This window comes from Scyliorhinus torazame, unplaced genomic scaffold, assembly GCF_047496885.1.
Source record: "Scyliorhinus torazame isolate Kashiwa2021f unplaced genomic scaffold, sScyTor2.1 scaffold_223, whole genome shotgun sequence".
NCBI lineage: Eukaryota > Metazoa > Chordata > Chondrichthyes > Carcharhiniformes > Scyliorhinidae > Scyliorhinus > Scyliorhinus torazame.
In genome coordinates, this window is record NW_027307950.1 from 73,093 (window position 1) to 86,020 (window position 12,928).

Sequence of the window (12,928 nt, forward strand, 5' to 3'; positions counted from 1 at the left end):
TGTACCTGTCCTGGGAGTGTTTAATGGGGACAGTGTAGAGGGAGCTCTTCTCTGTATCTAACCCTGTGCTCTACCTGTCCTGGGAGTGTTTGATCGGGACTGTGTAGAGGGAGCTTTACTCTGTATCTAACCCCGTGCTGTACCTGTCTTGGGAGTGTTTGATGGGGACAGTTTAGAGGGAGCTTTACTCTGTATCTAACCCCGTGCTGTACCTGTCCTGGGATTGTTTAATGGGGACAGTGTAGAGGGACCTTTACTCTGTATCTAACCCCGTGCTCTACCTGTCCTGAGAGTGTTTGATGGGGACAGTGTAGAGGGGGCTTTACTCTGTATACAACACCGTGCTGTACCTGTCCTGGGAGTGTTTGATGGGGACAGTGTACAGGGAGCTTTACTCTGTATCTAACCCCGTGCTGTACCTGTCCTGGGAGTGTTTGATGGGGACTGTGTAGAGGGAGCTTTACTCTGTATCTAACCCCGTGCTGTACCTGTCCTGGGAGTGTTTGATGTGGACAGTGTAGGGGAGCTTTACTCTGCATCTAACCCCGTGCTGTTCCTGTCCTGGGAGTGTTTGATGGGGACAGTGTAGAGGGAGCTTTACTCTGTATCTAACCACGTGCTGTACCTGTCCTGGGAGTGTTTGATGGGGACAGTGTAGAGGGAGCTTTACTCTGTATCTAACCCCGTGCTCTACCTGTCCTGGGAGTGTTTGATGGGGACAGTGTAGAGGGAGCTTTACTCTGTATCCAACCCCGTGCTGTACCTGTCCTGGGAGTGTTTGATGGGGACAGTGTAGAGGGAGCTTTACTCTGTATCTAACCCCGTGCTGTACCTGTCCTGGGATTGTTTGATGGGGACATTGTAGAGGGAGCTTTACTCTGTATCTAACCCCGTGCTGTACCTGTCCTGGGAGTGTTTGATGTTGACAGTGTAGGGGAGCTTTACTCTGTATCTAATCCCGTGCTGTACTTGCCCTGGGAGTGTTTGATGGCGACAGTGTAGAGGGAGCTTTACTCTGTATCTAACCCCGTGCTGTACCTGTCGTGGGAGTGTTTGATGGGGACAGTGTAAAGGGAGCATTACTCTGTATCGAACCCCGTGCTGTACCTGTCCTGGGAGTGTTTGATGGGGACAGTGTAGAGGGAGCTTTACTCTGTATCTAACCCCGTGCTGTACCTGCCCTGGGAGTGTTTGATGGGGACAGTGCAGAGGGAGCTTTATTCTGTATCTAACCCCGTGCTGTACTTGTCCTGGGAGTGTTTGATCGGGACTGTGTAGAGGGAGCTTTACTCTGTATCTAACCCCGTGCTGTACCTGTCTTGGGAGTGTTTAATGGGGACAGTGTAGAGGGAGCTTTACTCTGTATCTAACCCCGTGCTGTACCTGTCCTGGGAGTGTTTAATGGGGACAGTGTAGAGGGACCTTTACTCTGTATCTAACCCCGTGCTCTACCTGTCCTGGGAGTGTTTGATGGGGACAGTGTAGAGGGAGCTTTACTCTGTATCCAACCCCGTGCTGTACCTGTCCTGGGAGCGTTTGATGGGGACAGTGTACAGGGAGCTTTACTCTGTATCTAACCCCGTGCTGTACCTGTCCTGGGAGTGTTTGATGGGGACAGTGTAGAGGGAGCTTTACTCTGTATCTAACCCCGTGCTGTACCTGTCCTGGGAGTGTATGATGTGGACAGTGTAGGGGAGCGTTACTCTGCATCTAACCCCTTGCTGTTCCTGTCCTGGGAGTGTTTGATGGGGACAGTGTAGAGGGAGCTTTACTCTGTATCTAACCCCGTGCTGTACCTGTCCTGGGAGTGTTTGATGGGGACAGTGTAGAGGGAGCTTTACTCTGTATCTAACCCCGTGCTGTACCTGTCCTGGGATTGTTTGATGGGGACAGTGTAAAGGGAGCTTTACTCTGTACCTAACCCCGTGCTGTACCTGACCTGGGAGTGTTTGATGGGGACAGTGTAGAGGGAGCTTTACTCTGTATCTAACCCCGTGCTGTACCTGTCCTGGGAGTGTTTGATGGGGACAGTGTAGAGGGAGCATTACTCTGTATCTAACCCCGTGCTGTACCTGTCGTGGGAGTGTTTGATGGGGACAGTGTAGAGGGAGCTTTACTCTGTATCTAACCCCGTGCTGTACCTGTCCTGGGAGTGTTTGATGGGGACAGTGTAGAGGGAGCTTTACTCTGTATCTAACCCCGTGCTCTACCTGTCCTGAGAGTGTTTGATGGGACAGTGTAGAGGGAGCTTTACTCTGTATCCAACCCCGTTAAGTACCTGTCCTGGGAGGGTTTGATGGGGACAGTGTAGAGGGAGCTTTACTCTGTATCTAACCCCGTGCTGTACCTGTCCTGGGAGTGTTTGATGGGGACAGTGTAGAGGAAGCTTTACTCTGTATCTAACCCCGTGCTGTACCTGCCCTGGGAGTGTTTGGTGGGGACAGTGTAGAGGGAGCTTGATTCTGTATCTAACACCGTGCTGTACCTGTCCTGGGAGTGTTTGATGGGGACAGTGTAGAGGGAGCTTTACTCTGTATCTAACCCCGTGCTGTACATGTCCTGGGAGTGTTTGATGGGGACAGTGTAGAGCGAGCTTTACTCTGTATGTAACCCCGTGCTGTACCTGTCCTGGGAGTGTTTGATGTGGACAGATGTAGGGGAGCTTTACTCTGTATCTAACCCCGTGCTGTACCTGTCCTGGGAGTGTTTGATGGGGACAGTGTAGAGGGAGACTTACTCTGTATCTAACCCCGTGCTGTACCAGTCCTGGGAGTGTTTGATGGAGACATTGTAGAGGGAGCTTTACTCTATATCTAACCCCATGCTGTACCTGTCTTGGGAGTGTTGGATGGGGACAGTGTAGAGGGAGCTTTACTCTGTATCTAACCCCGTGCTGTACTGTCCTGGGAGTGTTTGATGGGGACAGTGCAGACGGAGCTTTACTCTGTATCTAACCCCGTGCTGTACCTGTTCTGGGAGCGTTTGATTGGGACAGTGTAGAGGGAGCTTTACTCTGTATCTAACCCCGTGCTGTACCTGTCCTGGGAGTGTTTGATGGGGACAGTGTAGAGGGAGCTTTACTCTCTATTTAACCCCGTGATGTACCTGTCCTGGGAGTGTTTGATGGGGACAGTGTAGAGGGAGGTTTACTCTGTATCTAACCCTGTGCTCTACCTGTCCTGGGAGTGTTTGATGGGGACAGTGTAAAGGGAGCTTTACTCTGTATCTAACCCCGTGCTGTACCTGACCTGGGAGTGTTTGATCGGGACAGTGTAGAGGGAGCTTTACTCTGTTTCCAACCCCGTGCTGTACCTGTCCTGGGAGTGTTTGATGGGGACAGTGTAGAGGGAGCTTTACTCTGCATCTAACCCCGTTCTGTACCTGTCCAGTAAGTGTTTGATGGGGACAGTGTACAGGGAGCTTTACTCTGTATCTAACCCCGAGCTGTACCTGTCCTGGGAGTGTTTGATGGGGACTGTGTAAAGGGAGCTTTACTCTGTATCTAACCCCGTGCTATACCTGTCCTGGGAGTGTTTGATGGGGACAGTGTAGAGCGAGCTTTACTCTGTATCTAACCCCGTGCTGTACCTGTCCTGGGAGTGTTTGATGTGGAGAGATGTAGGGGAGCTTTACTCTGTATCTAACCCCGTGCTGTACCTGTCCTGGGAGTGTTTGATGGGGACAGTGTAGAGGGAGCCTTACTCTGTATCTAACCCCGTGCTGTACCAGTCCTGGGAGTGTTTGATGGAGACAGTGTAGAGGGAGCTTTACTCTATATCTAACCCCATGCTGTACCTGCCTTGGGAGTGTTGGATGGGGACAGTGCAGAGGGAGCTTTACTCTGTATCTAACCCCGTGCTGTACCTGTCCTGGGAGTGTTTGATGGGGACAGTGCAGAGGGAGCTTTACTCTGTATCTAACCCCGTGCTGCACCTGTCCTGGGAGCGTTTGATTGGGACAGTGTAGAGGGAGCTTTACTCTGTATCTAACCCCGTGCTGTACCTGTCCTGGGAGTGTTTGATGGGGACAGTGGAGAGGGAGCTTTACTCTCTATCTAACCCCGTGATGTACCTGTCCTGGGAGTGTTTGATGGGGACAGTGTAGAGGGAGCTTTACTCTGTATCTAACCCCGTGCTGTACCTGTCCTGGGAGTGTTTGATGGGGACTGTGTAAAGGGAGCTTTACACTGTATCTAACCCCGTGCTGTACCTGACCTGGGAGTGTTTGATCGGGACAGTGTAGTGGGAGCTTTACTCTGTTTCCAACCCCGTGCTGTACCTGTCCTGGGAGTGTTTGATGGGGACAGTGTAGAGGGAGCTTTACTCTGCATCTAACCCCGTTCTGTACCTGTCCAGTGAGTGTTTGATGGGGACAGTGTGCAGGGAGCTTTACTCTGTATCTGACCCCGAGCTGTACCTGTCCTGGGAGTGTTTGATGGGGACAGTGTAGAGGGAGCTTTACTCTGTATCTAACCCCGTGCTGTACCTGTCCTGGGAGTGTTTGATGGGGACAGTGTCGAGGGAGCTTCACTCTGTATCTAACCCAGTGCTCTACCTGAACTGGGAGTGTTTGATGGGGACAGTGTAGAGGGAGCTTTACTCTGTCTCCAACCCCGTGCTGTACCTGTCCTGGGAGTGTTTGATGGGGACAGTGTCGAGGGAGCTTTACTCTGTATCTAATCCCGTGCTGTACCTGTCCTGGGAGTGTTTGATGGGGACAGTGTAGAGGGAGCTTTACTCTGTATCTAACCCTGTGCTGTAACTGTCCTGGGAGTGTTTGATGGGGACAGTATAGAGAGAGCATTACTCTGTATCTAACCCCATGCTGTTCCTGGCCTGGGAGTGTTTGATGGGGGCAGTGTAGAGTGAGCTTTACTCTGTATTTAACCCCGTGCTGGACCTGTCCTGGGAGTGTTTGATGGGGACAGTCTTGAGGGAGCTTTACTCAGTATCTAACCCCGTGCTGTACCTGTCCTGGGAGTGTTTGATGTGGACAGTGTAGAGAGAGCTTTACTCTGTACCTAACCCCGTGCTGTACCTGTCCTGGGAGTGTTTGATGAGGACAGTGTAGAGGGAGCTTTACTCTGTATCTAACCCCGTGCTGTACCTGTCCTGGGAGTGTTTGATGGGGACAGTGTATAGGGAGCTTTACTCTGTATCTAACCCCGTGCTGTACCTGTCCTGGGAGTGTTTGATGGGGACAGTGTAGAGGGAGCTTTACTCTGTATCTAACCCCGTGCTGTACCTGTCCTGGGAGTGTTTGATGGGAACAGTGTAGAGGGAGTTTTACTCTGTATCTAACCCCGTGCTGTACCTGTCCTGGGAGTGTTTGATGGGGACAGTGTAGAGGGAGCTTTACTCTGTACCCAAACCCGTGCTGTACCTGCCCTGGGAGTGTTTGGTGGGGACAGTGTAGAGGGAGCTTGATTCTGTATCTAACCCCGTGCTGTACCTGTCCTGGGAGTGTTTGATGGGGACAGCGTAGAGGGAGCTTTACTCTGTGTCTAACCCTGTGCTGTACCTGTCCAGTGAGTGTTTGATGGGGACAGTGTAGAGGGAGCTTTACTCTGTATCTAACCCCGTGCTGTACCTGTCCTGGGAGTGTTTGATGGGGACAGTGTAGAGGGAGCTTTACTCTGTATCTAACCCCGTGCTGTACCTGTCCTGGGAGTGTTTGATGGGGACAGTGTAGAGCGAGCTTTACTCTGTATCTAACCCCGTGCTGTACCTGTCCTGGGAGTGTTTGGTGTGGACAGATGTAGGGGAGCTTTACTCTGTATCTAACCCCGTGCTGTACCTGCCCTGGGAGTGTTTGATGGGGACAGTGTAGAGGGAGCCTTACTCTGTATCTAACCCCGTGCTGTACCAGTCCTGGGAGTGTTTGATGGAGACATTGTAGAGGGAGCTTTACTCTATATCTAACCCCATGCTTTACCTGTCTTGGGAGTGTTGGATGGGGACAGTGTAGAGGGAGCTTTACTCTGTATCTAACCCCGTGCTGTACCTGTCCTGGGAGTGTTTGATGGGGACAGTGCAGACGGAGCTTTACTCTGTATCTAACCCCGTGCTGTACCTGCCCTGGGAGCGTTTGATTGGGACAGTGTAGAGGGAGCTTTACTCTGTATCTAACCCCGTGCTGTACATGTCCTGGGAGTGTTTGATGGGGACAGTGTAGAGGGAGCTTTACTCTCTATTTAACCCCGTGATGTACCTGTCCTGGGAGTGTTTGATGGGGACAGTGTAGAGGGAGCTTTACTCTGTATCTAACCCCGTGCTGTACCTGTCCTGGGAGTGTTTGATGGGGACAGTGTAAAGGGAGCTTTACTCTGTATCTAACCCCGTGCTGTACCTGACCTGGGAGTGTTTGATCGGGACAGTGTAGAGGGAGCTTTACTCTGTTTCCAACCCCGTGCTGTACCTGTCCTGGGAGTGTTTGATGGGGACAGTGTAGAGGGAGCTTTACTCTGCATCTAACCCCGTTCTGTACCTGTCCAGTGAGTGTTTGATGGGGACAGTGTACAGGGAGCTTTACTCTGTATCTAACCCCGTGCTGTACCTGTCCTGGGAGTGTTTGATGTGGACAGATGTAGGGGAGCTTTACTCTGTATCTAACCCCGTGCTGTACCTGTCCTGGGAGTGTTTAATGGGGACAGTGTAGAGGGAGCCTTACTCTGTATCTAACCCCGTGCTGTACCAGTCCTGGGAGTGTTTGATGGAGACAGTGTAGAGGGAGCTTTACTCTATATCTAACCCCATGCTGTACCTGTCTTGGGAGTGTTGGATGGGGACAGTGTAGAGGGAGCTTTACTCTGTATCTAACCCCGTGCTGTACCTGTCCTGGGAGTGTTTGATGGGGACAGTGCAGAGGGAGCTTTACTCTGTATCTAACCCCGTGCTGTACCTGTCCTGGGAGTGTTTGATGGGGACAGTGTAGAGGGAGCTTTACTCTGTATCTAACCCCGTGCTGTACCTGTCCTGGGAGTGTTTGATGGGGACAGTGTAAAGGGAGCTTTACTCTGTATCTAACCCCGTGCTGTACCTGACCTGGGAGTGTTTGATCAGGACAGTGTAGTGGGAGCTTTACTCTGTTTCCAACCCCGTGCTGTACCTGTCATGGGAGTGTTTGATGGGGACAGTGTAGAGGGAGCTTTACTCTGCATCTAACCCCATTCTGTACCTGTCCAGTGAGTGTTTGATGGGGACAGTGTGCAGGGAGCTTTACTCTGTATCTGACCCCGAGCTGTACCTATCCTGGGAGTGTTTGATGGGGACTGTGTAGAGGGAGCTTTACTCTGTATCTAACCCCGTGCTGTACCTGTCCTGGGAGTGTTTGATGGGGACAGTGTCGAGGGAGCTTTACTCTGTATCTAACCCAGTGCTCTACCTGAACTGGGAGTGTTTGATGGGGACAGTGTAGAGGGAGCTTTACTCTGTCTCCAACCCCGTGCTGTACCTGTCCTGGGAGTGTTTGATGAGGACAGTGTCGAGGGAGCTTTACTCTGTATCTAATCCCGTGCTGTACCTGTCCTGGGAGTATTTCATGGGGACAGTGTAGAGGGAGCTCTACTCTGTATCTTACCCTGTGCTGTACCTGACCTGGGAGTGTTTGGTGGGGACAGTGTAGAGGAAGCTTTACTCTGTATCTAACCCTGTGCTGTAACTGTCCTGGGAGTGTTTGATGGGGACAGTATAGAGAGAGCATTACTCTGTATCTAACCCCATGCTGTTCCTGGCCTGGGAGTGTTTGATGGGGACAGTGTAGAGTGAGCTTTACTCTGTATTTAACCCCGTGCTGGACCTGTCCTGGGAGTGTTTGATGGGGACAGTCTTGTGGGAGCTTTACTCAGTATCTAACCCCGTGCTGTACCTGTCCTGGGAGTGTTTGATGGGGACAGTGTAGAGGGAGCTTTACTCTGTACCTAACCCCGTGCTGTACCTGTCCTGGGAGTGTTTGATGAGGACAGTGTAGAGGGAGCTTTACTCTGTATCTAACCCCGTGCTGTACCTGCCCTGGGAGTGTTTGATGGGGACAGTGTAGAGGGAGCTTTACTCTGTATCTAACCCCGTGCTGTACCTGTCCTGGGAGTGTTTGATGGGGACAGTGTAGAGGGAGCTTTACTCTGTAACCCCGTGCTGTACCTGTCCTGGGAGTGTTTGATGGGGACAGTGTATAGGGAGCTTTACTCTGTATCTAACCCCGTGCTGTACCTGTCCTGGGAGTGTTTGATGGGGACAGTGTAGAGGGAGCTTTACTCTGTATCTAACCCCGTGCTGTACCTGTCCTGGGAGTGTTTGATGGGAACAGTGTAGAGGGAGTTTTACTCTGTATCTAACCCCGTGCTGTACCTGTCCTGGGAGTGTTTGATGGGGACAGTGTAGAGGGAGCTTTACTCTGTATCTAACCCCGTGCTGTATCTGTCCTGGGAGTGTTTGATGGGGACAGTGTAGAGGGAGCTTTACTCTGTATCTAACCCCGTGCTGTACCTGTCCTGGGAGTGTTTGATGGGGACAGTGTAGAGGGAGCTTTATTCTGTATCTAACCCCGTGCTGTACCTGTCCTGGGAGTGTTTGATGGGGACAGTGTAGAGGGAGCTTTACTCTGTATCCAAACCCGTGCTGTACCTGCCCTGGGAGTGTTTGGTGGGGACAGTGTAGAGGGAGCTTGATTCTGTATCTAACCCCGTGCTGTACCTGTCCTGGGAGTGTTTGATGGGGACAGCGTAGAGGGAGCTTTACTCTGTGTCTAACCCTGTGCTGTACCTGTCCAGTGAGTGTTTGATGGGGACAGTGTAGAGGGAGCTTTACTCTGTATCTAACCCCGTGCTGTACCTGTCCTGGGAGTGTTTGATGGGGACAGTGTAGAGGGAGCTTTACTCTGTATCTAACCCCATGCTGTACCTGTCCTGGGAGTGTTTGATGGGGACAGTGTAGAGCGAGCTTTACTCTGTATCTAACCCCGTGCTGTACCTGTCCTGGGAGTGTTTGGTGTGGACAGATGTAGGGGAGCTTTACTCTGTATCTAACCCCGTGCTGTACCTGTCCTGGGAGTGTTTGATGGGGACAGTGTAGAGGGAGCCTTACTCTGTATCTAACCCCGTGCTGTACCAGTCCTGGGAGTGTTTGATGGAGACATTGTAGAGGGAGCTTTACTCTATATCTAACCCCATGCTTTACCTGTCTTGGGAGTGTTGGATGGGGACAGTGTAGAGGGAGCTTTACTCTGTATCTAACCCCGTGCTGTACCTGTCCTGGGAGTGTTTGATGGGGACAGTGCAGACGGAGCTTTACTCTGTATCTAACCCCGTGCTGTACCTGCCCTGGGAGCGTTTGATTGGGACAGTGTAGAGGGAGCTTTACTCTGTATCTAACCCCGTGCTGTACCTGTCCTGGGAGTGTTTGATGGGGACAGTGTAGAGGGAGCTTTACTCTCTATTTAACCCCGTGATGTACCTGTCCTGGGAGTGTTTGATGGGGACAGTGTAGAGGGAGCTTTACTCTGTATCTAACCCCGTGCTGTACCTGTCCTGGGAGTGTTTGATGGGGACAGTGTAAAGGGAGCTTTACTCTGTATCTAACCCCGTGCTGTACCTGACCTGGGAGTGTTTGATCGGGACAGTGTAGAGGGAGCTTTACTCTGTTTCCAACCCCGTGCTGTACCTGTCCTGGGAGTGTTTGATGGGGACAGTGTAGAGGGAGCTTTACTCTGCATCTAACCCCGTTCTGTACCTGTCCAGTGAGTGTTTGATGGGGACAGTGTACAGGGAGCTTTACTCTGTATCTAACCCCGTGCTGTACCTGTCCTGGGAGTGTTTGATGTGGACAGATGTAGGGGAGCTTTACTCTGTATCTAACCCCGTGCTGTACCTGTCCTGGGAGTGTTTAATGGGGACAGTGTAGAGGGAGCCTTACTCTGTATCTAACCCCGTGCTGTACCAGTCCTGGGAGTGTTTGATGGAGACAGTGTAGAGGGAGCTTTACTCTCTATCTAACCCCATGCTGTACCTGTCTTGGGAGTGTTGGATGGGGACAGTGTAGAGGGAGCTTTACTCTGTATCTAACCCCGTGCTGTACCTGTCCTGGGAGTGTTTGATGGGGACAGTGCAGAGGGAGCTTTACTCTGTATCTAACCCCGTGCTGTACCTGTCCTGGGAGTGTTTGATGGGGACAGTGTAGAGGGAGCTTTACTCTGTATCTAACCCCGTGCTGTACCTGTCCTGGGAGTGTTTGATGGGGACAGTGTAAAGGGAGCTTTACTCTGTATCTAACCCCGTGCTGTACCTGACCTGGGAGTGTTTGATCAGGACAGTGTAGTGGGAGCTTTACTCTGTTTCCAACCCCGTGCTGTACCTGTCATGGGAGTGTTTGATGGGGACAGTGTAGAGGGAGCTTTACTCTGCATCTAACCCCGTTCTGTACCTGTCCAGTGAGTGTTTGATGGGGACAGTGTGCAGGGAGCTTTACTCTGTATCTGACCCCGAGCTGTACCTATCCTGGGAGTGTTTGATGGGGACAGTGTAGAGGGAGCTTTACTCTGTATCTAACCCCGTACTGTACCTGTCCTGGGAGTGTTTGATGGGGACAGTGTCGAGGGAGCTTTACTCTGTATCTAACCCAGTGCTCTACCTGAACTGGGAGTGTTTGATGGGGACAGTGGGAGCTTTACTCTGTCTCCAACCCCGTGCTGTACCTGTCCTGGGAGTGTTTGATGAGGACAGTGTCGAGGGAGCTTTACTCTGTATCTAATCCCGTGCTGTACCTGTCCTGGGAGTATTTCATGGGGACAGTGTAGAGGGAGCTCTACTCTGTATCTTACCCTGTGCTGTACCTGTCCTGGGAGTGTTTGGTGGGGACAGTGTAGAGGAAGCTTTACTCTGTATCTAACCCTGTGCTGTAACTGTCCTGGGAGTGTTTGATGGGGACAGTATAGAGAGAGCATTACTCTGTATCTAACCCCATGCTGTTCCTGGCCTGGGAGTGTTTGATGGGGACAGTGTAGAGTGAGCTTTACTCTGTATTTAACCCCGTGCTGGACCTGTCCTGGGAGTGTTTGATGGGGACAGTCTTGTGGGAGCTTTACTCAGTATCTAACCCCGTGCTGTACCTGTCCTGGGAGTGTTTGATGGGGACAGTGTAGAGGGAGCTTTACTCTGTACCTAACCCCGTGCTGTACCTGTCCTGGGAGTGTTTGATGAGGACAGTGTAGAGGGAGCTTTACTCTGTATCTAACCCCGTGCTGTACCTGCCCTGGGAGTGTTTGATGGGGACAGTGTAGAGGGAGCTTTACTCTGTATCTAACCCCGTGCTGTACCTGTCCTGGGAGTGTTTGATGGGGACAGTGTAGAGGGAGCTTTACTCTGTAACCCCGTGCTGTACCTGTCCTGGGAGTGTTTGATGGGGACAGTGTATAGGGAGCTTTACTCTGTATCTAACCCCGTGCTGTACCTGTCCTGGGAGTGTTTGATGGGGACAGTGTAGAGGGAGCTTTACTCTGTATCTAACCCCGTGCTGTACCTGTCCTGGGAGTGTTTGATGGGAACAGTGTAGAGGGAGTTTTACTCTGTATCTAACCCCGTGCTGTACCTGTCCTGGGAGTGTTTGATGGGGACAGTGTAGAGGGAGCTTTACTCTGTATCTAACCCCGTGCTGTATCTGTCCTGGGAGTGTTTGATGGGGACAGTGTAGAGGGAGCTTTACTCTGTATCTAACCCCGTGCTGTACCTGTCCTGGGAGTGTTTGATGGGGACAGTGTAGAGGGAGCTTTACTCTGTATCTAACCCCGTGCTGTACCTGTCCTGGGAGTGTTTGATGGGGACAGTGTAGAGGGAGCTTTACTCTGTATCTAACCCCGTGCTGTACCTGTCCTGGGAGTGTTTGATGGGAACAGTGTAGAGGGAGTTTTACTCTGTATCTAACCCCGTGCTGTACCTGTCCTGGGTGTGTTTGATGGGGACAGTGTAGAGGGAGCTTTACTCTGTATCTAACCCCATGCTGTATCTGTCCTGGGAGTGTTTGATGGGGACAGTGTAGATGGAGCTTTACTCTGTATCTAACCCCGTGCTGTACCTGCCCTGGGAGTGTCTGATGGGGACAGTGTAGAGGGAGCTTTACTCTGTATCTAACCCCGTGCTGTACCTGTCCTGGGAGTGTTTGATGGGGACAGTGCAGAGGGAGCTTTACTCTGTATCTAACCCCGTGCTGTACCTGTCCTGGGAGTGTTTGATGAGGACACTGTAGAGGGAGCTTTACTCTGTATCTAACCCCGTGCTGTACCTGTCCTGGGAGTTGCTAAAATGTCCTCATTTTTTCTCCTCCCAGTTTGCAACGGACCCGAGGAATGACACAATATATCGGAAATATTTATACGTGTTGGGCACACGCGACATTCCTCCCTTGGTTACTCAGGACCCCAGTGATAGCACGCACACGTGTGATTGTGTGGAGGTATACCTACAGTCCAGTGGCCAGCGGGTGTTCAAGATGACATTTCACTCTTCCATGCGATTTAAGAAGATCAAGTTGGTGGGTCAGGAGACGGAACGTTCCCTGTTGCTGCTCACAGGTTGGTCAGCGAGGAACCTGACTGTTTAACAATGGGTGTGTGTCAAATCGAGCGTGGAGTGTGGGTCTGTCCCCCACAGGCAACAGTGCACTGCGGCCCGCCATCTGCATTTAAACCTCTTCACATCATGGAGGTGGGTCACACAGGGTGGAGGGCTGGGGCTAGATGCCACCTTCCTCTGGTCTATATTCTCCAGAGATGCCCATTCTCCCGCCTGAAATGACGGCTAGTTGGAATCGGAGTTGGGGTCAGGGTAGTAACTGGGTTAGGGTTAGAGTTAGGGCCTTTGGGTTAGAGTTAGAGTTAGGGCCTTTGGGCCATTGTCTGGGTTAGGATTAGAGTTAGGGCCTTTGGGTTTGAGTTAGAGTTA

General features: G+C 51.6%; 1 protein-coding gene across 4 annotated transcripts in view; it reads left to right on the plus strand.

Moving 5' to 3' along the window:
- LOC140405782 (F-box only protein 24-like) overlaps positions 1-12,928 on the plus strand; it is a 293,160-nt gene that overhangs the window by 58,166 nt on the left and 222,066 nt on the right. For all 4 annotated transcript variants that reach the window (XM_072494211.1, XM_072494212.1, XM_072494215.1 and 1 more), the window contains exon 4: positions 12,315-12,558. In XM_072494211.1, coding sequence (XP_072350312.1) covers positions 12,315-12,558 — 244 coding nt within the window. The remainder of the gene's footprint in view (positions 1-12,314; positions 12,559-12,928) is intronic.